Genomic DNA, 26684 nt, shown 5'->3' on the forward strand with positions numbered 1-26684 from the left:
GCCCGTCCTAACGTATGGCGCAGAAGCGTGGACGATGACAACATCCGATGAAGTGACGCTTGGAGTGTTTGAGAGAAAGATTCTGCGCAAGATTTTTTGACCTTTGCACGTTGGCGACGGTGTATCGTTGGCGATGGAACGATGAGCTGTAAGAGCTTTACAACGACATAGACACGCTTGCTGGGTCATGTCGTCCGAATGGATACAAACGCTCCGGCTTTGAAAGTATTCGATGTGGTACCAGCTGGTTGTAGTAGAGGAAGAGGAAGGCCTTCTCTGCGTTGGAAAGATCAAGTGGAGAAGGACTTTCCTTCACTTGGTGTGTCCGTGGCGCGGTTTGTTAAACTCGGCCAAAATTGCGTAAGCGGCTATCGCGCCAATTACGAAGAATGTTGCGACATCTTCTGAGATGATTAGCACAAGTTGTTTAACTGGATAGCTGTTATGTGGACACGAGGGATACCAGTGAGTCGGGTGACGTCGGGCCAGGACATATTAGGCTTATGGAACTCTCGAACGAAGCTATGAGCCACGGGAACCATTACCGCAGCATATTCACAAGACAATATTTAGTACTTCAACCAAATGAACAGTAGCGTAATATAATGCAACACGATGCAGGTGGCGAAAATACTTGCAATAATAATAATTATTATTATTATCATATTATTATTTAGTGTTCGCCTTTTTTAAAATACACATTACATTTCATTTTTAATCAATAACATTAGAACGTACGACAGTGACACTAGGTCGTTTGTCGGAAGAAAAAAGAAAACAACAAAATCTTACATTTTACATATGTATGTTACTATGGTACTATGTATTGAATTCGTTTAAAATCAATTTTCTATATTCTATAGCACCAGTGATGAACTTAAATAAGTTATTATATCCAGAAGGGCCAATACCATTTAAAATTTCTATGATTTCATCTCGGTTTAAGCTATATTTTCCAAAAAATCTTTGACGAATTCTTTTAAGTATCGGGCATTTTCCTAAGAAATGTGTGATGTCTTCTAATTCATTTAAGTTAATATACATAAAGTGCAATTAAATCCCTTTGGCTTCCCAAGTATATTAAATCACATCTGGCTTTCATAATCGTTTCATCGTTTCATATCGTTTAAATAGCTTCTGGCGTTGTTATGGTCTAATTCTTTATATAATCAGGTGCTTTGGGGTGCCCTTTCCCATGAAGTTCGAATATTCGAATCATGAAGATTTTCTAGTATGGAAATTATATTTCTATTCCACTCTCTTTTATTTGAAGTGCCCCAGTTACGAGTTATATTTAACTTTTGTGCCAGATTACTAATTTCTTCAACACAAAATATCTGTTTTTCTAAAATCTTTTTTGATAGTATATGAAGCAATCTATTATCATCATATTCAAATAACGTTTTGAATATATATTTTAAATGAAGCTGCAGTGTATACAAATGAAAACTTGGAACATTTGTCTCCAAGAGAATGCAATAAGATGGCGTATTACTCGGGAGATGAAGTACCCTTTTTAAAAAATAAAGTTGAATTTTGTCTACTTCTTCAAACAACGAGTTTCCCCATACCTGAGCAGCATAACTCTGGATTGTTCTAGTCACCGCTAAAAACAGTGTCCATTTTGCCGACAACGACAATACGACGATATCGTCAGCATGTAATAGCAAACGGATATTTAACTCATCTATAAAGAGTCCCCCCTCCAAGCAGTCGTGCAGGTCATTCAAGTAAAGAGCAAAGAGCATAGGTGAAAGCAGGTACCCTTGCTTTACTCCTGACGATATTTTGAATTTTTCACTCATTTCATCTCCTACTTTTACTATCGAACATGTAACAACTTTCAATAAAGTTTGCCATTTTGGTGGAGATTCCTATTTCACGAAGCTTGTATAGCAATAGTTGTCAAGGGACAGTATCAAAAGCCGCTTTAAAGTCCACAAAAAACGCGTACACTTTTTTCTTCTCCCGGCCGCCGTAGCCGAATGGGTTGGTGCGTGATTACCATTCGGAATTCACCGAGAGGTCGTTAGTTCGAATCTCGGTGAAGGCAAAATTAATAAAAAACATTTTTCTAATAGCGGTCGCCCCTCGGCAGGCAATGGCAAACCTCCGAGTGTATTTCTGCCATGAAAAAGCTCCTCATAAAAATATCTGCCGTTCGGAGTCGGCTTGAAACTGTAGGTCCCTCCATTTGTGGAACAACATCAAGACGCACACCACAAATAGGAGGAGGAGCTCGGCCAAACACCTAACAGAAGTGTACGCGCCAATTATTTTTTTTTTTTTAAACTTAATATGGACTATTGCTGCTAGGTTATATATGTTATCTACAGTTGAATGTCGCTTTCTGAAACCTGCTTGCAATAATAATTAATAGGAAAGCCTTAAGCTGCATAATCAAATATCTTCTATAGCAAAGAGCACCTGCAACAATGTAGCGACGGAAGCAGCAACGGTAGCAGATAGCTACTCCGCAGCGACTACGGCGGCGACAGTTAGGGTAGTTTTTAAGTATAAATAAAACAAAAGAATCCTGTAAGTGCTCGTTCTTGAAATGAAATAAAGAATCGCTCTTGTTTACTCTCACAAATTTTCTACAAACCAGGCAAGGAAAATCATGTTGCTGACGCATTGTCACGACAGAATATCCACGCTCTGGAAGATGAAGCCCAGTCAGATTTGGCTACGATCCACAGCGAAATGTCACTATCCTATACGAATGAAGGGACCGAGAAGCCATTAAATTGTTTCCGAAACCAAACAGTTTTAGAGGAAGCAGACTTAAACTTAAGACGCAATTTCATATACATATATATAATTGGCGCGTACACCCTTTTTTGGGTGTTTGACCGAGCTCCTCCTTCTATTTGTGGTGTGCGTCTTGATGTTGTTCCTACAGTTTCAAGCCGACTCCGAACGGCAAATATTTTTATGAGGAGCTTTTTCGTGGCAGAAGTACATTCTGAGGTTTGCCATTGCCTGCCGAGGGGCGACCGCTATTAGAAAAATGTTTTTCTTAATTTTGGTGTTTCACCGAGATTCGAACCTACGTTCTCTCTGTGAATTCCGAATAGTAGTCACGCACCAACCCATTCGGCTACGGCGGCCGCGGAACTTCATATATAGGGTGGGCCATGTAAAATTTGCTCTTTGAATCGGCTATAAAAAAAACAACTAATTAATATTTTTTAGAACTTTTTTTTTATTTTGAAGATTGAACATTGTCATTTATGAATGAAAAATAATATCGTTCAAATGACTGCCACGACTGGCTTTACAGTAAGCTATTTGATCAACCCAATTTTTAAGCACATTTTCGATTGTTTGGGCTCCAATTTCATGAATGGCAACTCCGATTTCATGTTTTAAAGCATCAATCGTCTCTGGATGGGTCGCATAGCATTTGTCCTTAACGGTTCCCCACAAAAAAATAGTCCAACGGGCTTAAATCACAGCTCCGAAGCGGCCAATTGGTATCGGAATTCAAAAACGGTATCCAAAAGGTCGAGTGTAACTTTGGCAGTGTGACAAGTTGCACCGTCCTGTTGAAACCAAATGTCGTCCATGTCATCCTCTTCAATTTTTGGAAACAACTCTTTGAGCATGTGACGGTAACGCTCTCCATTTACTGTAACCGCGGCTCCTCGATCATTTTCGAAAAAAAATGGACCGATGATGCCGTCAGACCAAAAACCGCACCAAACAGTGACTCGTTGTGGATGCATTTGCTTCTCTATAGTACACGTGTGGATTTTCTGAGCCCAAAATCCGACAATTTTGCTTATTGACGTAGCCACCGATGTGAAAATCAGAAAAGAAGAAGAAGACTCACCACTTTGGAAATAGGTTTTCAATATTTCCCAATTTTGTTCAAGCGTATAGCGTCCCATTTCGTAAATGTCAAACCTTTAAGTAAATTACGAACACATTTGACATGTCATTTGTGTTACCATTCTCAAAAAAGTAGGTGGTTCAAAAAGCAAACGCTATATGGCCCACCCTCTACTTTGGCGAAAAAACTCGTCATATAACTCAATTCACAAGTAGAAATCACCTTATTGAGGAGATCAAAATAGTTGTCAACCCGAATGTGGTAAATGCTATACATTTTAAGCTGCCAACATTGGCCAGCATACAACATGAATTAGTAGAGAGTTTTTCGTCAACAAAGTTTTGGCACTGCAAAAGCATGGTGTCCGATATCGTCAACAAAGACGAACAGACGGAGATTATTGTTTCTGAGCACAACCGTGCCCACAGAGCCGCTCAGGAGAATATCAAGCAAATCCTCACCGATTACAATTTCCCAAAGATTACCATTTTGGCAAACGACGTTGTCGCGAATTGTAAAATTTGTAGTAGGGCCAAATACGACAGGCAGGAACATGGTATAACTCCAACACCCTTCTATACCGGGGAAATACTGCACATTGATATCTTTTCGACAGATAAAAAATATTTTCTTACCTGTCTGGATAAATTCTCAAAGTTTGCGGTGGTGCAGCCTGTACCATCTCGAACAATTGTAGATGTAAAGGTCTCAATCATTCAATTAATGCATATATTTCCGAACACAATGACTATTTATTGTGGTAATGCGGCTTCTTTAAATTCTGAAATAATATCCTCGTTCTTAAAAATCATTTTAATGTAGATATAGTATCATTAACAATACCACAGCTGAGATCAAAGGTGTAAGTGGAATAACACGAGTCGTCAGAGGTACTTATTTGTTAACGTTTGATCAGCAAGTGACAGTAAACGGTATTGAATTTGAAATAGAAACTTCGCATTGAAACGCACACCAGGGTCACCAACTGCCCAAAAAACCAAAATCATGGGTCAAATAAATTCTCTAAGCCTTAACTATTTGCAGGAGATGAATGAAGAAAACAGCAATCACATTGGCACACTACGAAATGAAATTAAAGTGAAGACAGTTGTCTTCATCACTGTAATAACAACTGACATTATTGTTTTGATTATGAAATTCGTCTTTACGAAATATAAAAAAACTTGCAAGTAAGAAAGCAACTGTCTCACTTAATTAAGGAAGTCACTGAAGGAATCGCGGACGATCCTTACTTAGGAGGGGAGGAGCTAACGTGTAATCCCAGTCAACAAATTGTTGAGACAACGCCGTCCTCGTAACACCTGCAACCGGCCGCGTAGGCTTTGCTGACCATGCTCGCTCGAAAGGAACTATGAGCTATGGGAACCATTGCCGCAGCTTATTCACAAGACAATATTTAGTACTTCAGCCAAATGAACAGTAGTATAATGTAATGCAACACGATACAGGTGGCGACAGTACTTGCAATAATAATTAATAGGAAAGCTTTAAGCTGCATAATCAAATATCTTCTATAACATAGAGCACCTGCAACAATGTAGCGACGACAGCAGCGACGGTAGCGCGACTACGGCGGCGACAGTTAGGGTAGTTTTTAAGTATAAATAAAACATAAAAATGTTGTGAGTGCTCGTTCTTGAAATAAAACAAAGAATCGCTCTTGTTTACTTTTATATAAAGCGTGAACAGCCCAAAACGTGAACAGACATTTTTGTGCATTGACTACTCAAAACGTGAACAAACCCAAAAAGCTCTATAATATGAACAATAAACGTTACAATTATTTGAATGTAGTTTACATTGATCTCAAGTAATTCTGAAATTAGGGAATCCTCTAATTATAAAATAGGCATTTTATTCGTAATAGTAAATATAGTAAAATATATCAGTCGCGGTTTTGGTTTTGCAAAGAGTGTTTCGTCTTATGGTTTCTGGTGAAAATGAGTTCTAAAAAACCCGTGTGCTTGACATTAAAACAAAAGGCTAAAATTCTCGGTTTTTTTAAAAAAGGCTGACCTGTGACGATTTTAGCAAAGAAATATAATGTTGCTAAATCAACAATTTGTAACATTAAAGCGAAAAAGCAAGTGATTTTAAAATGCGTAAACAACACCTATTTGGACCTGGAAATAGAAAAAGACTGCGTTCTTCAGAGTTGCCCAAAATGGAGAGAGCTCTTTATCGTTGGTTTATCCGAATGCGAGATAAAAACTGGCCATTAAGTGCTCTAATGTTGAAAGAAAGGGCAAAAACACTGCATGTAAAATTTAAAGAAAATGAAGCAAACTTCTTTGCAAGTGATGGATGGCTCCAAGGATTCAAGAAGAGGTACGGTATTCGTCTTCTTAAAATATCAGGCGAAAAACTGTCTTCGCAATCTGAGCCAGTGGATCCGTTTAAAAAAAAACTTGAAGCTAAAATGGCCGAATTGGAGTTGTGCAACGATCAGTTATATAATACTGATGAGTCGGGGTTATTCTGCAGACTTTTGCCAGAGAAAACGTACGCGTCAAGTTTGGAGAAGAGAGCCCTAGGGGTAAAGTCCGAGAAGCAGCGAATCACGTTTTTATGCAGTTCAAACGCCGCTTTTGGTAATTGGACAGGCGAAGAATCCACGCTGCTTTAAAAACTTTCAGTGTCCCACCGACTATAAGAGCTCGAAATCCGCGTTGATGAAGTCGGCTATTTTCAAGCAATGGTTTCATGAGTCATTTGTTCCACACGCGAATATTCCTTTCAAGTTTTGTCCAATTTTTAAGGTTAACTGGTTGTTTTTTTAAGGTTACGTCGTTTTTAAAGGAGAAAGCCGTACCAATTAAAGCTCTCCTCCTAATCGACAACGCTCCTTCTCACCCAAATGAAGCTGAACTGACAACGGACGGAGAATGGGTAAATTTCGGCAATGTTTCTGCCACCAAATGCTACTCCCCTAATTCAACCTATGGATCAGAATGCAAAAAAAATCACTGAATTGCATTACAGAAACAGCCTTCTAGCTTTACTAGCTATAAATCTTTTGGATGCGGCTGAACTTCGCACCTTGATGAGCAACACCATCGATCTCCTTAGTATGTAGTTTAAATCCTAAGGCTCGTTCGTGTTCGCAGATATGCTCAAAAATATGTATGTGGGTTATTGAAAAAACTTTTTTTTATTAAAAATTTCAGATTGAATTCACGTTACCAGCCATTCATGAATGGAACGAAAATATCGAGGAGGGCAATGCAGATGACGATCATCAACAAGAGGACGAATCCGATGATGACAACGTATCAGAGCAACTGGAGAAAACTAAGCCGACTGAAGCAGTTGAAATTTTCAACAAGGCGATATATGGGCTGGTCATGAAGACGTCGATCAAAATGATATGAGTGTGCTAAGCTGGTTAAGGGAGAAAGCTGTGCTTCAAGTTTTAGAAAAACAGAAGATACAAAAAAGGTGACGGTTTTTTTTAAATAAAACCATCGTATGACTTAATTTTTAATTAATATGTAACGAAAACAAGAATAAAATGTGTATTTAAATGTGAGAAAAAATATTTACTAGGTGGGGACTAGGAAGGATTCCGATCAACCAAATCACTTTCACGGAAAACCTTGAGAGTAAGGTTATATAAAACGTCGTGTCCTATAAAATATGGTAAAAGGACTTGGTGGAGCAGTGAGCTCAATGAAGAGAATCCAGATCGAAATTAACCTCAGTTACTTGCAAGGAAATTGGGAACTGTACAGGAAAAGTCAGAGGCAATGCAAGAAGGAAATTAAGGCCGCCAGGAAACCGAGCTTGATAGAGTTTTGCTCGCTTATCGAATCAGCCAGGAATTCTGCTAGCCGTATTCTTTCCAAAGATCATTCAATGGCATCTTGGGTCAAGAAACCAAATGGTACTTGGACTGCTACAACAGAAGGACCTTTAGAACTTTTTTTAAACACCTGTTTTTCGGGATACAGCGCTCCCGAAAGTGAGAATGGATGTATTAGGTGACACCAATATGAGTCTCAGCATCTCGCAGATGTTACACAATTACGAAGGAGAAAGTTGCATGGGTAATCAAATCTTTTCAACTTTTAAATTTCCGAGCCTGGATTATTCCAAAGATATTGCAGAAAAACCTGGATTGTATTCTATGTACCAAAGCTTGTTTAAACTTAAACGCCATTCCAGATAGTTGGAGGCTAGCTAAGGTCGTCTTCTTACCAAAAGAAGGTAGAAGAGGACATGGATCAGTTAACAATTTTAGACCAATTCTTGTCTCGTCCTTGTTTTTAAAAAAAAAATTTCGAAAGACTTTTGGATATACACGTAAGAAGCTCATTGGAGAGTTCTAGTAGTTCACGAGTTAATTCGAACAATAAGATAAATAAATAAAATACAATAAAAATAAAAATAAATAAAAGCTCGCAGACTTCTTTATATCGCTACTATTTCGGATAGCCAAGCTGGAATCCAGACACTGGGTTCAGCTACAACAACCTCTAAACTGGTGGAACAAAGTAGAAATAGTCTTACTACCTTTAGTAAAAACCATAACGTTACCTTAATACGGGTCCCGGGACATCGGATTATTGACGGAACCAAAAAAGCGGCAAGTGGCAAGAGGGGGATTTACTATGATTAACATTCTTGCAGAATCGGTATTCACACTACTAGGTGCAGTCAAGAATGTCATCTCTTCAAATATCTACGAATCGCGGATTGTAGGTGGAAGGATCAGACAACATGCAAGTTAGCAGAATGTTGTGGCTCACCTACAACCCCAAACAAACGTCAACATTCACAAATATGAAACAAAGGGATGCCTGCAAAATCGCGGCAATAATAACCGGCAGCCAAAATATGCGTCCCTATTATTATATAAGTATACTGCCTTAGTTGTAATCAACCGGAGGAAAAGGAAACTATCTTCCACTTCCTCTATGAATACCCTGTCCTATGGAACGCAAAAATAACCCTTGGCAAACCGCTTTTTGAAAACCTCGAAAAGCTGGCCGGCATAAACGTAAGCAAGCGTCTAAGGTTTCTCAATCGCACAGACTGAACAGAATAATCATATAACTTGTTGGTAGTAATCTCCACTTCAACCAACTAATGAATTATTATCGGTAAGTTTTTTTATTTTTTGTTGTAGTCTGTAAGAAATCATTTATTTCTAGATTTACTGAGTAATGGACGCTTACACCCTTTATTGGATATTTGTCTCTACTCATCCTGCTATTTGTGGTGTGCGTCTCAATGTTTTTCCACAAATGGAGGGACTTATAGTACAGTTTTATGTCGCCTTCGAACAGCAGTTGGGCAAAAATACTCTCGGGGTCTCGAGCCTGGACACTAGTGAATGGTAGTCACGCTCCAACCCATTCAGCTACAGCGGGTCTTGACTGATGTCAATTCATGAATATAATAATTATGTGGATGGTATCGACCTTTTAATACAGTAATAATAAGTATCATAGTTGCTATAGCTCAGTCTGATGAGCGCACAGTGCCTTCGGCATTATTAATGGATTTATTGGTTGGTATGAAATTATAGTGAACAACAAGAAATACACAAATCGAAGTTTCCTACATCTGCTTCACTTGACTTAACTATAGGTTGCTTTTTTAGCGGCATAATAATTATCGACATCGATAACTATGGTTTGCCAGCTGGGAATAGCAAACTGTGTTAACATTTCTGTTCAGCAAAGTTTGGCAAGTCATTATGGATCGTTACCGCGAGAACAATGCTTCCACGTTGTGGGAATTTACTTTCCAAAATACAAGTCTCTTTACGAAGTCTCTTAACTCGTAGCTGCGACGTATAATTCAAAAAATAAATGCCATGCGTGCTTTCCATTTAAATTCAACCGGGCTATTCGGGTCATGTTCTTCGATTTCGATGTAACTCAAATATGTTGCTCTCTGGTCAAAATAATGAGACACGTATTTTTTTGTTCGCCCGAAAATTTTTTTTTTCAAGATTTATCGGCAATTTTGTTTTTCGGCTCAAAATCGATTTTTTTTAATTATATAAGAAATTTTTTTTTAAATGCCCATAACTTAGTCAAAAATGAACCGATTTTAATAATTCTGGGCTCAAAATGATCGTCATTACTTACACGAGCGACTTAATGTAGAAACAATTGCAAAAAAGTAGTTGAAAATTTTTTATTCAGCAAAAAAAAAAAAAAAAAATTTAAATATTTTCGAAATTCAATATTTCAAAAAGTGTGTTTTGTTGTTTTTTTTTTAACTTTTTCCAAATCAAAAGGACATCTCAAACTTTAATTGAGCTGAAGGCCAAGCCTTAGTCAAAAATAAGTCGATTTGAATGATTCTGGGTTCAAAATAATCGTAATTACTTACACGAGCGACTTCATGCAGAAACAATTGCAAAAGAGTAGTTGAAAATGTTTTATTTTGCAAAAAACATAAAGTGCGAAACAGGTTTCATTCATTACTCAAAAAACAACTCATTTTAGCTTCTGGGCATTCAGCTCAATAAAAGTTTGAGATGTCCTTTTGATTTGGAAAAAGTTAAAAAAAACAAAAAAGAATACACTTTTTGAAATATTGCATTTCGAAAAAATTTCAAATTTTTTTTTTTGCAAAACAAAATTGCCGATAAAGCTTGAAACAATTTTTTTTCGAGCGAATAAAAAAATACGTGTCTCATTATTTTGACCAGAGAGCAACATACAGGGCGGGCAATATAGCGTTTGCTTTTTGAACCACCTGTTTTTTTGAGAATGGTAACACAAATGACATGTCAAATGTGTTCATAATTTACTTAAAGGTTTGACATTTACGAAATGGGACGCTACACGCTTGAACAAAATTGGGAAATATTGAAAACCTATTTCCAAAGTGGTGAATCTTCTTCTTCCGCGGTTACAGTTAATGGCGAGCGTTACCGTGACATGCTCAACGAGTTTTTGTTTCCAAAAATTGAAGAGGATGACATGGACGACATTTGGTTTCAACAGGACGGTGCAACTTGTCACACTGCCAAAGTTACACTCGACCTTTTGGCTACCGTTTTTGAATTCCGATACCAATTGGCCGCTTCGGAGCTGTGATTTAAGCCCGTTGGACTATTTTTTTGTGGGGAACCGTTAAGGACAAATGCTATGCGACCCATCCAGAGACGATTGATGCTTTAAAACACGAAATCGAAGTTGCCATTCATGAAATTGGAGCCCAAACAATCGAAAATGTGCTTAAAAATTGGGTTGATCAAATAGCTTACTGTAAAGCCAGTCGTGGCAGTCATTTGAACGATATTATTTTTCATTCATAAATGACAATGTTCAATCTTCAAAATAAAAAAAAATTAAAAAAATATATTAATTAGTTTTTTTTGTATAGTCGATTCAAAAAGCAAATTTTACATGGCCCACCCTGTATTTGAGTTACATCGAAATCGAAGAACATGACCCGAATAGCCCGGTTGAATTGAAATGGAAAGCATCCATGAAATTATCTATCAGTTATGATAAAAAAAATCATTGCAACAATATATACATATGTATGTATTATCAGTTTAAGTTCTTAACCACAAAAAATTTAAATTTTGTAATTGTTGGGGAACGCCACAGCTCTGTGGACAGTTTACCATTGCACTATCTCTAAGAAATTGTTGCTGAGAACTTGAATATAAGTATTTATATTGTTGGTTTAATTTACTTTACCTTTTTTAACATACACTGTTAAAAAATTGGAAGCATTACTTTGTGTTTATGTTTTAATAATTTCTGTTGTAAACTTTTATTGTTTTAGTACGAATTGTATAAACATACTGAATGAATATTATATTGGAATAATAATAATTAATAGAATATTGGCATTCTTTCCCAAAGCTGCTTAAAGGCGATTTAATGTTTATATATATATATATATAATTGGCGCGTATACTTCCGTTAAGGGTTTGGCCGAGCTCCTCTTCCTATTTGTGGCGTGTGTCTTGATGTTGTTCTACAAATGGAGGGACCTACAGTTTCAAGCCGACTCCGAACGGCAATATTTTTTATGAGGAGCTTTTTCATGGCAGAAATACACTTGAAGGTTTGCCTGCCGCTATTAGAAAAATGTTTTTTTGTTCTTAATTTTTGATGTTTCAAAGAGATTCGAACCTACGTTCTATCTGTGAATTCCGAATGGTAATCACGCACCAACCCATTCGGCTATGGCGGCCGCCGAAGCCAAAATAATCGCTGAAAAAATAGCTCGCTCATTTTGAAGAAGACTGAAGAAAATAAAGGTGATTACAATGAAATTTATGATAAAATATGAAACGATATTTATTTATGGATTCGGTGGAAAGGTATGAGAGATTTTTGAGTGCTGTAAGTGTATCGCCCCGGTTGGTTGGCTGACTACAATATTCCCAGGTATAGTAATTGGTTTGTTGAAAAATTATTCAATAGCCAAACCAGTAGTGAATTTAAAAATAACGACTGAATTATTCATACCCTTTCCGATGCTTGCGAGGACCAATGTTTCACGGAGATTCAAACCTACCTTCACCGAAATCCGAATGGTAGTCACACACCAATCCATTCGGGTACGGCGGCCACCCATTTGTGAAACAACATATAGACGCTCGCCACAAATAAGAGGAGGAGGTCGGCCTAACACTCAAAACGGGTGCCAATTATATGATATATACGATATATATGTTCTTTTTTTGCTACATAGCTGCTGATTGTAAGAAGGTTTTCATGGAAACCAAACAATGACGAAAGCACTGGGCGAGAATTGTTCTTTTTCATTTCTGGTGGAATATAGCGTTTGTTGGATCGTATGGTGCCAATTAATGCAAGTCCTATAGCAGCGAGGCGCTTAACTCCATTCATTGTGACGAAGAAGTTATCGGCTAATATCGTATGGCCACTGAACGCATATTAGTTAGATAATTATACTATCACATTTTCCCCTTGATCAGATTTTCCCTTGACAGGCCACAATATACTTTTATTTGGAACGGACATGTTTGCGGGAGTCACATGCCCACCAGATTTGTATGCCGTATTTCACCGGTTTTGATGGAATAAATTGTGCGAATTTAGTTTGTCTTCCATATAGAAATAGTTGTTTGTCAATATCAATATTTTCATGCGGATGATAATTATCCTTGAGGTTTTCATTAAAGAAATTCCATATATCACGAATGGGCAAAGATAATCGTTCTTTGGCTAAATTCACGTGTTTGACCGTTATCCAAACGAACATATCGTGTGAAAGTTTTGAATTTGAATTTGTTGTCTTGATATTTTCCAACAAATGGAGGGACCTACAGTTTCAAGCCGACTTCGAACGGCAGATATTTTAATGAGAAGCTTTTTCCTGGCAGAAGTACTCGGAGGTTTGCCATTGCCTGCTGAGGCGCGAAAAAACGTTTTGCTATTAGAAAAAACGAATGAACGTCCATTCGTTCAATTAAATTTTAAAACTACTTTTTCTAATAAATTTGAATAATAAATTTAAATGGGCTCAATCTGTAAAGATGTTGTGCAAACGGTGATCATTTGGCTTCATTTGCATTCTTGCATGAGCTGTAGTTTATAGGCACGTAAGCCAAGACTCTTACGTAAAATTTTTCACGTTGTCGAAGGACAAAGACCATTAAGTTGAGAAAGACGACGAATCGACATTTCGGCGCCTTCTTCAACACTTCGCTCTGTGAACTTCGCGAACATATTTATTTTATTTTTTCATAGGATGTTTCCACAATTTGGAAGCAATATTCTGGCGTTAAACGATTCATAATGATTTGCCAAACCTTACTGAACGGAAATGTCAGCAGAGTTTGCCGTGATCAGCTGTCAAACCATAGGTATCGATATCGATAGTTTTCATGAAGCTAAGAAAACACCCGATATATACCATCCACTTTTTATTCAAATTTGCATAAAACTAAGTTTGGAAAACCGTATCCATACAAAAGCCGTATCATGCACTATGCAAACTTTCTCCTGCCATAAGTTCTGTTACAAATTAAATCCGCTATAAATATGGAATTTTAATAGTTTTTTAATGAAATTAGTTTTATTTAATCATGTAAATATTAAACAAAAAAATTTCAATTTTCATTCGAAATGGTTATCATTTGCTTTTACATAAGCCTTCTAACGATGGGGCCATTCAGCTATTGCAGCACGCACTGTTTCCATGGACATTGACGTCGCTGCTCGAACCAAAGATTGCTTGAGTCTCTCCAAATTTCCGTGTGGTCTTCAACAAGCCATGTTCTCCAATTCGATCTTTAAGCCACTGGTGCGTGGGTTTTGTCTTATGGGTTGGAGCGGAATCTTGCTGGAAGATCCAACACTTTCCTTGAAGCGAGTATTGCTCAACTGCTCATCAGGCCTTCTAAGACAGCCTCCTGATACACCTTTGTCCCGGTCTTAACCCCTTTTTAGCAGAAATGATGAGATGTAACACCTTTAGAAGACACTCTCCACCAATCCATTACGGAGGCTGAACCCTTGGAACAACATGTTTTCGTATTTAAAAGTTTTAGCATAGATTTTGACGTTTTACTTATTAAAAACTTCTTCAACTGTGAACATTTTCTTATCTGTGACCGCGTGCTACCGAAGAAGCTGCTTGCATCTGTCGAGTTTAATTTTCTTCAAGCGCGCTGTCAAAAGATTACCAGTTGAGCGACAGAAGGATTTCATGTGGAGATCCTCTCATATTAGTTTTGACATTGAATCTGGTCTATACATTTATTTCCCTGGACATGATTTTCTGCTTTCTAAGTGGATTCCTGCGAATTCTTTCTCGAACGGCTTTTTTCGCTGCACTGGTTTGACTTACGCGAGTACGATCTCTTCTTTTTCTGTCTGTCACTTCAGACGCTTGGGAAAACCGATTGATCGTGCGGTAACCAAACATTCTCGAAATATTAAGTTTTTCCAGCAATTCTTAAACCTCACTTGCACTTTTACCACATTTATATAATGCAATCACTGCCATGCGATTTTTCTTACCTCCCCACTCCATTGTTAACATGCGAAATTTGCTACGGAATTGAGTATAATTTATTAGTAGACAATGCATACGAACACAAGCAGAAATAACGTTACTTTTTTCTGCGAAATAGTTCTCGCCGCATGGCAAGACTAAGTCTATTTAAAACAAACCAAAGTGTGCATTTGAAAATCAATCAATAAATGAACATCACGTAAATGGCCATTTTTTGAGACTTTTGATCACACCTTTGTTCAATGCTGACTCAATTACATCAGTGCGTGTCACAAAAATGATGGTTCCATATGTAGAAGTCCACGAGAGGGGGAAAGTTACTGGTCGCAGTTCACTTGGGAATGCCAGGACGATTCTTCTGCATATGGTTCAAGCAGCTCACAATGTCCGGGATTAGCCCACGTATCCTCTGGGTAGCTTCCGACCACCCGTTCGGGAGTGAGCCAACGTGAGAAGGCGAAACATTCCAGGATGGTTGGTTGTGCGCCGGGTTTGGGACCCGCCACTTAAATTGTCACGCTGCCGCAGAAAGAAAGGATGCCGCCTATAGAGCCACGCTGCGATCGGGCGCAACGCGAGCCATGTGGGATCGCTACAGAGAGTTAAAAAAGGAATTGAGACGTATTATCCGAAAGAAGAAACGAAAGGTCGAACTACGTGAGTGCAAGGAGATTGAGATGCTGACCAATAGGAACAACGCCCGGAAATTCTACCAGAAAGTTCGGTGGTTTGCAGAAGGTTTTAAGACCGGGCCGTTTTCCTGAAAGCACAAGGACGGCGATCTGATGACTGACGTACAGAGTATTCTTAAATTATGGAGCAAACACTTCTCGAACCTATTAAATAGTGATAGCTGTGCATGTCACAGAGAATTTGAAGATCCCGATACCCCAATCGTTGACGACGGCATTGTCGTTCCGCTACCCGACCATGACGAGGTGAATAGCGATAACGCGGCTAAAGAACAACAAAGCCGCGGGCGTCGACGGACTACCAGCTGAGCTATTCAAACATGGCGGCGAGGAGCTGGTAAGGTGCATGCATCAGCTTCTATGCAAAATATGGTCGGATGAAAGCATGCCTGCCGATTGGAATTTAAGTGTGCTCTGCCCAATCCATAAGAAGGGCGATCCTGCAATTTGTCAATTATCGCGGTCTTAGTCTTCTCAATATCTCCTATAAGGTTCTAGCGAGCGTATTGTGTGAAAGTCTGAAGCCCACCGTCAACCAACTGATTGTACCTTATCAGTGTAGCTTTAAACCTGGAAAGAAAAGGAGAATCGACATACACCATCTTTTCGCCGACTTCAAAGCAGCATTCGACAGTACGGAAAAGAGTTACTTGTATGCCGCGATATCTGATTTTGGTATCCCCGCAAAACTAACACGGCTATGCAAGATGACGTTGCTCAACACCAGCATCGCCGTCAGAATTGGGAAGGACCTCTCCGAGCCGTTTGATACCAAACGAGGTTTCAGACAGGGTGACTCGCTGTCGTTTGACTTCTTTAACCTGATTTTGGGGAGCATCGTAAGAGCAGCAGAACTTAATCGCTCAGGCACAATATTTTATAAGAGCGTACAATTGTTGGCGTATGCCGATGACATTGACATCTTCAATTAACAACCGCGGTGTTAGTGCTGCCTTCTCCAAACTGGATAAAGAAGCAAAGCGAATGGGACTGGTGGTGAACGAGGACAAAACGAAGTAACTCCTGTGTTCAAACTCGGCGCACTCGCGTATCGGCATCCACATCACTGTTGACAGTTATAATTTTGAGGTTGTAAAAGACTTCGTGTATTTAGTAACCAGCATTGACACCGATAACAAAGTCAGCCTAGGAATCCAACGTAGAATCTCTCTTGCCAACAAGTGCTACTTTGGACAAAGTAGGCAACTGAGCAGTAAAGTCCTCTCTCGACAAACTCAACTAACACTCTGAAAGGCTCTCATCATGCCCGTCCTAAAGTATGGCGCAGAAGCTTGGACGATGTCAACATTACGACGACATAGACATCCAGCGGCTACGTTGGCTAGGTCATGTTGTCCGAATGGACACAAACGCTCCGGCTCTGAAAGTATTCGATGCGGTACCAGCTGCTGGTAGTAGAGGAAGAGGAAGGCCTCCTCTGCGTTGAAATGAGCAGGTGGAGAAGGACTTGGATTCACTTGGTGCGTCCAACTGGCGCCGGTTAGCACGAGAAAGAAACGACTGGCGCGCTTTGTTAAACTCGGCCAAAATCGCGTAAGCGGTTATCGCGCCAATTAAGAAGAAGAAGGTGTCACAAAAAATGACATGACCATCCCGCGTACCGGCGCCGGTCATCTTCTGGCTTGGATTTATCCCTACAACTAAATTTATGATTGAGATTGATAAATACGTAGATCCCAATTAATGCACAAAAATTCGGTATACCGATTATTAATCTCTGTTCACTTGAAATTTGTAATAAATAATAAATGAAGTCTCAATTGGTTCTTATTTAAATGGAAATTTATTTAATGTACTATAATAGAAGAAGTCGTTCGTTTCGTTCAATTAGGTGCATCCGTAATGCTTATAACCGAGGATTTTAATGTAACATAACATATGCACAGTCAGTGCTTATAAGCGCGAAGTGCATATAAGAATCGAATCTCGTGCATTTTAGACGGTGCTTGTATCCGGTAAATACTGTACATAGAAAAATGCATGGACTCATGCTACACGCATAGTATTCTAAATTATTCACCCTTATTATTAAATAAAAACTACCATTCCGTTATGCTTTTCACATCGACAATTGGGTTTTAACACTCCTTAAACCATTGCTTCCCTCACTCCCGATTGGCTTAAATTCAGGCGAAGTCGCGTTCATCCATTTGATTGCTTGAATAAGCATACAAGAAAAAAGTTGAGATAGCGAAAGAAGACAAAATATGCAAAGCTAAATAAGTGTAAAAACGATTGTACAAGAAAGGGTGGCTGGTGGTGTCAACAAATGGGTTGGACAAATGAAACAAAAAAATAAAAAATTAAATAAAAGAAAAAGAAATATAATGCGAGGGATGAGAAAATCCGTATTCATCTCACCATTTTGTGCTTATGTAGATGCTTTGCGGTAATTTGCAAGTGTTTGAAATCACTTGAGTTGATTTTTGGCAAATTTGTGGTTAGGGAGAAAAGAGTGCTACGCAAATTGTTGGGCGAAGACCACAACAGCTTTTTCGACTCATTATTTCTATTTTTTCTCTGATGGATAACTTACACTGGGTATGTTGTCGTTAGTACAGATTCCTTCCTGCAGCAATCGGTCGCGTATCTCCCACGCAAAAATGCTGGGACATTCACGTTTGTATAGTGAAATCTTACTTACAACCTCCGCAGTGGCCACGCGTGGCTTTGAGCCGCCAATGGCGCGTGGGCGAATGCTACCAGTTTCGTAGTATCTAAAAACAATAAAGTAAATGTGAAAACTTGCATTAAATATGATATATGTATTTTCTAGGTATTATAAGTACATTATGGTATCTCAAAACGAATCGAGGTCTCTTTTTAAATGCATTCCCTCTTAATTTTTTAATTTGATTTAAAAATAATTGTAAATGAACCGGTACTGACTTTTAACGTTATATGTTAGTACTTGTGGATGTAGTAAGCGAACTTAATAAGTCAGCATGCCTGTGGAATTACGAAGTCCTAAAAATGGATTAAATACATTTAAATTCGTATGTGCAAAATCGAATCGCGAGTTCCAAGCTTGCCTTTAATGGTTAAGTTTTAATTGCCACTATTAGATAATAAATTATCTTTTGGAGCAAACGCGGCAGAAGCTCGCAAGTAGTTTCCTTCATCGTGGTAAACTTCGTCGAACTGCTAGTATTACCATGGCGCTGAGCAATATCGATGAGGAACATCGCTGCCCTCTTAGCTAACTACAGTTCTCTTACAATGGCTGACTCCTAACGTTGTAACTGTTTTTCTAAGTTGTACCCTTCTAACTACTGGGAACACAAATATAATGTGATCCACAGTCGTCCATTCCCTTGACCTTTAGTGCATTGATAAATCTATTTTACAGCCCCGGGCTCCCAATTCAGAGCAATAATCCTCTTTTTATTCATACGCATGCTTATATGTGCTCCTTGGCATCTTATGGCTGTGAAAAAATTAAATGTTTGATTGCCATGCATAAGGAGTTGTTTCTTGCTTTTTCCCCAATTCTTCTATATTAGGTCTCCATGCCAATGCAATACCTCCTACTTTAATTATGTTGCAGCTTTTTTATCGAAGTATTCTTATAGTATCATGATGACAAGGCTTACATTGGGTGCTAAAAAATCCGTTGCATTTACCCTTTTCAAGCCATTTAAAGAGCCATTACAAAAAGGAAGCAGACTTTTCAAGGCTCATTGTAAATTATCTACTTATGTATATGCAAAAAGTAATAATAGCACTTCGTCAGAACTCTCAGTTTACTACATTTCTTGTATATTCTTACAACTATAAATCCAATTATTTGACAAAATACTGACGAATTTTCAAGCTTTAGCTTTATTCAACTGAACCATGAAAAATTGCACAATTGAGTGACGTCAGCACAAAAAGGTAAATAACCTTTGTTTACACGTGACTTGTTTGGGAATATTTAGTGATTGGTTTGGTCAATATTGCGATTATAGGATTTGTGATTTTTAAACTAAAAAAGTTACAAAAATAAAATGCCACGCGCTAAATTGCGCAAGTACGGATAATATCAAAACCTTCGAATGCATTTGTCTTGCTTTTCCTGTCGATTCCGTCGTGGCAAGGAAAATGGGAGAGTTCTGTCGACAAGATAAGCTGTTTAACTTACTTGTAGAACTTTACATACAACAATTATCAACGAAACTTTTTAATCAGGTATATTCCTCCATATCGAAATGTTAGCATGGTTTTATGCCATTAAAGTCTACCTGCACCAATCTTACGTTAATTTCCAATAAAATTATCTATGCATTTGAAGATCAAGCCCAACTTGATGTTATTTATACACATTTTTTAAAACCCTTCGACAATGTTGATCATATTAGTCTTATGAAATTTCTCTGTCTCTCTGAAAGTCTCTGCCTTCGAAATTTTGACGCCATATGCTCCACAAGAAGTTAAAGGAAAACATATATATATATGTATACATATATTTCGGAATTAAAGGAACGCTTTCAAAATTTTTCAGTAGTTTTTTAACTGGGAGGAAGCTCTGGTATCGTCCCTAATAATAAACGCGTAGTCTGGTATAACATACATCAGGGGATACACAGCAGTCCACTATTCTTTCTCATATTTATTATTAATTTATCAAATCATTTTCTTAAATCAAAATGCTTAATTTTCGCTTATGATGTGAAGTTATTTTTGAGAATCCGTAACGTGACTGACTGCAGTAATCTTCAAATTCATCTTGAAAGTTTTAATTAGTGGTGCACAGTGAATAATTTACATCCAAATGTTCAAAAATTTTTTATTGCGTCTTATTCTAGGAGGACTAGTCATTATACTTTGTGTTCTCGCTTTTAGCAGTATAGCAGTTTATGAGATGGGTCTCTCGGACTCTTGGGACGATTGGGCTTTGGATTCGATATCATAACCTTATACTCATGATTCGTCACCAGTTATGACCCTTTTACGCAAATCTGAATTTTCGTTGACGTCATTCAACAATTCCTGAGCGTTGCTCATGCGACGTTGTTTTTGGTCAAAATTCAGCAATTTCGAAACGAACTTCGCTACCACACGCTTCATGGTCAAAATTTCCGAAAAGATTGCATGGCATTAGCCAACCGATACGCCGGCATCCTCAGCAACTTCTCTAATTATGATTCGGAGATTTTCCATAACATTTCACTTTTCTTCACATTCTCAACATTTTCATCGGTGGTTGATGTGCTGGGCTGTCCAGAGCGAGTGTCGTCATTCACATCTTCTCGACCTTCTGTGAAAAGCTTGTATCACTTGTAAACATTTGTTTGACTAAGAGTACTCTCACCTTATGCCACTGTCAACATTTCAAGTGTTTGGAGCACTTAATTTCATTTTTTACACAAAATTTGATGCAACTTCTTTGATCCATTTTCTTCGATAGCAGAAAATCACCGGACACTCAAAACACTTATCTTATTTATGCCTCTCACAACCAAACTAACATGCTAGTGCTAAAACCGTGAACATATTTTCGAGACGAGTGTACCAACATAAAAAAAATCATCGAAAGTCGAATGTACGTAGCCCGCGAAATTTGAAAAATTTGCCTTATTTTTTGAACACACCTCGTGGAAACAATATTCTTAATGGCTTAGTCGACTGTAAAGAAATTTACGATTTGCTAAACATTCCTTACCACTACATAAATGTGATTTGGGACAGGCTACAATTTTTACTACAATCACTTAGACGCTCTTACGGAGCGTAGGATAGGTTTTATCCCACCACCGGATAGTTTCGTAAGAGAGTCAAAAGGGTATTTTCCTCTCTACAACTTCTGCAGTATTCATGAGAAAATACTCATAGCCTAGAAAAGTGCCTACCCAACAGCCAATGACCGGTGACTCAAGCCGCGACCCTCGAGATGTTCTCTCTTGAGGGGTTGTGCAATTCTCCAGACCTTTTCTTACCTATTTATGGCCAAATTAGCCTGGTTGTAGGACAAGTATTTCCTCCTCTACATGGCCTCTTGAAGAATATTATTTTTCATCCTTAATTTGCAAGTTGGCATAGGGATTCCAATATTGACTCTGCTTTCAAGAAGTGGAAGATTATTACCCTTTCTGGCTAGCTCATCGGCCTTGCAATTTCCTTCAATATCTCTACGCTCCGGAACTCATATAAGACTGACCTTGAAGATAGTGTTGATATCATTTAGAGCTGCCAGGCACTCCTGAGCAACCTTTGATCTTAGTATAACTGTATACATAGAACACTTTATTTTCTAGCATGGATTCATCCGCGTAAAAATGTATTTCCCCTCTTCTTCATGATCTTTGAGTTCACCACTCTCTTTTCGACGGGATGTTAGTCTTGAAGAGTGTTAGTCTGCCGTTCGGAGTGGCCGTGAAACTGTACGTCCCTCCATTTGACGCACACCACAAATAGGAGGAGGAGCTCGGCCAAACACCCAAAAAGGGTGTACGCGCCAATTATATATACATATGTATACCACGTTTTGGCATTAAAAACACAAAATAAAACAAAAATGTCTGAAAATTTAGCAAAGGAAATTGCACTATGACAAAGTAAATGTTTCATATCATGGTGGGAAGAGATTTGATAAGTAAATATATACGTTTTGCCTTATGTTTTATATTCGTGTCATAATTGTGTTAACCCTCTTTCTTTCCCTTTTTCTAAGAGGAACATACGTGACTTTATTTCCATGCGAGTATGGCATTTTATGGTGAAGTAATGTTTCACTTTCAAGTACAAATATTTATGTTATGTAATTTGTCATCGAGCCGGTACGGGTAATGGCAATCATTTTTTTTATTATTTGGGTCTTCGAGGTCAAACGGAACAAAGAAAATATATATTTATCCGATTTCGCGAAATAACAATCCTACCTTAAGTCTTGAGGCACCCTAATGTATTATACATACACCGTCGGTTAATTTATTTGTATAGATAACACTTATTGTTAGTATTCACCTCCCCAAAATTTTGCTGACGCATCCGTTTGAAACTTGCAATATTCGTGATATGTCACATGGCCGAGCACCAGAATGAGCTAACTCCACGATTTTCTGACGTGTTGAATCGGGAAGCGGCCGTCCTCCCACGAATACACCACCTAACTGATTGACACCACTGTGACCTGTTTGGAGAAAAAACGACGAAACATTATCATATATCACACATGTCTGTGATTTATAAATTATTTGTGTAAGATTCCAAGATTACAAATTTCTAACAATTATATTCAAGATAATACTTTGATATAAACCTTTTTTAAAAGGAAGAAAAACTATTCTTTAGTGTGCACATATCCTTTATAAACCACTCGCATACGCTTTAATCTTTTAAAATTAGTCAATTTTAATAATTATCAAAAATATAAGCATATGATACAGTTATAGCAAGATCGACTCTTAAAAGGCCATGCAATACGCAAATTTTCCTTCTCGTTTGGGTTCCGTTGAACTTCAAGGAAAAATTGTGAAAACTACTCAATTAGGTACTTGGAATCAATAAAATATATTTAATATATGCAATTCACTTTTCTATAATTCATTTAAATAAAAGAAAACTTCTTTCGGTGGGTGAATCTCTCTGAGTTAACCCAAGAAGGCGTTCAAACGAATATTTTATTAAATATCTGTTTATCATAAGGTCATAGCGATCACCGTGAATTGCCAACATATTCATTATTAGATGAAATTCTTTCCTGAAAATAAACATTGATATGACTAATTGTAGTGCAGAAGTTGCACAAAAATAGCAAATATGTTTGAAATGCCTAGGCAATAACAGCAATAGCAATATCAACAAGAAATCCTCGATAGCAGCCTCCAGTAGAAGTAGGGCTATATATATTATTTATTTATTTATTTAAAATAAAATTAGGAGACAGAATCATTCTCACTCTTTAACAAAGTAGTTGAGTTAACGGCATAAATACAACGATTTTTTGATAGTACAGGAAAATGTATTTAATTAATCTGATAATAAAAAAGGATAATTAAAATAAAAAAATACAACAAAGGTAAATTTGTAAAGAAGTCATTTGGATATTACATACAAATTGACAAATAATTTAAAATTTCGCTTATACGCATTGTTTGCAGTTGCAATTCGGCGATGACTGGTATAATTACGATTTATCCATCAAAATCCCTCCACCTCACATTTATGTATCCCTGATGTTGGGAATCTGATTGCATCGTGTTTCAAGCTGTACAGTTGACATAGCTAAAACAACACATTTATGTATCCCTGATGTTGGGAATCTGCATGCATCATGTGTCAAGCTGTACAGTTGAGATAGCTAAAACAAATAAGAGCACGAATAATTTTCCGTTGGAGCCCTATTTTTTCTAAAAATTGAGCAGCACTTCGGATAAATTTCGCCGCATTATAGACTGTTTTGACAATTCACTCTAGATCCCTCCACTTGTGGAATAACATCAAGACGCACCCACAAATAGGAGGAAGAGCTCGGCAAAACACCGAAATAAAATTATTGTAAAAATATATTAATTAGGGACGGTGCTGCCAGATTGAAATTGGTAAACTCAGCTTAAAAGCACATTAGTTCGTGCATATACACAGAGTAAGTAATCGCTGCTGCAGCATCAGCGAAGATTTCGCAGTCACACCGAAAGTAACATATTCCTACCAAAGCGTTTTTTTGTCAGTTGAAGTATTGAAGCATTTCAATTCAAATGTGTCGTGCATTCCTTTTTTGTAGGTACGTGATGTGCTCGTTTGAAATAGTTTTTGTTGCATTAAAGTACATTTTAGAATGCTTGGGGGCAAAGCGGTCATCGCGCTACATATGGTGTAACTTTTGAGCCTGTGTGTATGTGTATGCAATATTTGAAATTGCAGACGATACACGACAAACGAGCACCGAAGCAAGAAAGGAGTGCTGTGCTTACGCATGTATAGATATGTATGTGCGAGGACGTTTTAAGTCGACTCTGAATGGTAGATGGCTTTTTATGAGAAGCTTTTTCATAGCAGAAATACACCCCATTGCCTGCCGAGGGGCGATCGCTACATGAAAATGTTTCTATCATTTAGTGTTTCCTGCCCGGGTTCTCGAACCGATATACTTCCGAAAAGGAGTCACGCACCAAACCATTTATCTCCGCCGGCCGATTTCTTAAAACAAGTTAAATTATATTATCAAATGAAAATTGTTTATTATTATCCTTTTATATGTGTTATATTAGTTGTAATTGTACAACTTCTCAACAATGTCTAAGAAACGTTAATAAAAAATGCCAATTTTTGACGATAAAATTGCTACCTTCAAAATATTGAATTGTCGCGAATTTGGTGTGGTCCGGTGCATCTGTAAATACTTATGTACACATGCAGAAGAATTATATAGTTCCTACATATTTATATGCAGATTATAATTACATTTGTGCGTACATGCAAATGCATGCATGATTACAGTCTGTGTCAGAAGAAAAGAACCGGTTTTTTTCTTGTAACTTCAAGATATATTTCGTTCTAACTCAGGTTAGTGTCGTTCGAAACTTTCCCGTAAACTCAACTAAACAAAAATGTGTGAGACGTACGCTACGTGTTTTGAGGCGGTATTTTTATGTACGCATTCGAAAGGACCGAAATTATCTTATGCCGCGGCTGCAAAAGTGATTAAAAAATCAAAGAAGTTTGTTGTGATGTGGAATCAGCGATATAAGGTGTACAAAAATGTTGATGACTTTTCCTAGCATGAACGAGTGACGGCAAAAAAGCAGGAAAAAGTAAGCGTCCAACTTTTTAACCGGGACCCTTCTTTGTGACTACGCCAAGCACAATCAGTTCTTGCTAAAAAGGTAACAGATGTGAGTATCAAAACCATCGAACGTCGACTGGAGGAGGCGAACATATCCTACCGTCCCACATCATCAAAACCACTGCTCTCAGAAAATCACATTGAGAAACAACAAAACAAGAAAATGGGGTCACAGTATGGGATTGGCCTTCCCAGTCCCCAGACGCCAACTCCATTGAAAATGTGTGGGGAATTATGAAAACGCATCTTGCCAAAAGGCCAGTCCATGATATAAAGCAAGGACGAGTTCGCCGAAAAGCTGGTTCAAAGCATGAATAAGATGCCAGGTTGTTTTGTATATACTTTCATGTATAAAAAGTTTTAAATATATATTTTTTATACTTCATGAATAATCGCGGTTAACTTTTTCTGACACAGACTATATATAAACACACGGGCTAAAAAGTCCCTAACAAAGAGAGCAGGGTTTTTTGTTCAAAATTAGCTTTATTTATCAACGTAATTTCCATCAAGAATAACGCAACCATTCCAACGCCGCTCTAACACTTCAATATCATTTTGTAGAACGATTTATCTTTTGCCTCAAAATAAACCTCACTTTCATTCGAGTAAAATTTCTTACCAACGAGCATTTTCTTTAGGTCTGCGAACAGCCAGTAGTCGCTGGGAGCCAAATCTTGTGAGTATGATAGATATGGGAGTAATTCGAAGTTCAATTCATGTATTTTTGCCATTGTTTTGATACACTTGTAACACGGTGCGTTGTCTTGATGACGCACATTTTTTTCTTTGCTTTATGCGGACGTTTCTTTGCAACTTCGGCCTTCAAACGCTCCAATAACACTATATAATATTCACTGTTGATGGTATTTTTCTTCTCAAGATAGTCGACGAACATGACACTACGCACATCCCAGAATACCGAGACCTTTCCATCCGATTGTTGGGCTTTCAGGCGCTTCGAACGAAGTTCACCAGTTGATGTACACTCAGATGACGATGGTTGATTCATTCAGGAGCGAAGTGATGGACCCATGTCATAGTCAAAGGTTGATGCAATATAAAGCCAACACGCTGTTTTGATATCTTTACGTTGTCAGAAAACTCACATAACTTTACTTTTCGATTTGATTTTGTGATTTTTTTTCATGTTTTCTGGTGTTACCGCTTCATTTGGACGTACACTGCGTTGTGCATCATCGGTGTCTTTACGACCAGGTTTGAAGTCTGCAAACCATCGTTTTTTTATTGTTTCTGATAGAGCGGAGTCCCCATAACACTTTGCAAGCCATTCCTTTGCTTGAACGGTACATTTTCCCATCAAGAAGGAGTGTAAAATTAAAACACGAAATTCTTTTTGAAAAATAGCGTCACTCTTAGC

The 26684-nt window shown here is 37.9% G+C and overlaps 1 protein-coding gene across 1 annotated transcript in view; it reads right to left on the reverse strand.

Annotated features, from left to right (window-relative positions):
* Nucleotides 1–26315, reverse strand: part of LOC128869967 (paired box protein Pax-6-like) — a 65747-nt gene extending 39432 nt beyond the window's left edge. Inside the window, exons 1-3 of the mRNA XM_054112561.1 lie at nucleotides 26049–26315; nucleotides 22483–22694; nucleotides 18074–18254 (exon numbers count right to left, since the gene is read on the reverse strand). Of these exons, the coding sequence (XP_053968536.1) occupies nucleotides 18074–18254; nucleotides 22483–22694; nucleotides 26049–26315 (660 nt within the window). The remainder of the gene's footprint in view (nucleotides 1–18073; nucleotides 18255–22482; nucleotides 22695–26048) is intronic.
* Nucleotides 26316–26684: the final 369 nt, after the last annotated feature.

The sequence above is a fragment of the Anastrepha ludens genome, chromosome X, assembly GCF_028408465.1.
Source record: "Anastrepha ludens isolate Willacy chromosome X, idAnaLude1.1, whole genome shotgun sequence".
NCBI lineage: Eukaryota > Metazoa > Arthropoda > Insecta > Diptera > Tephritidae > Anastrepha > Anastrepha ludens.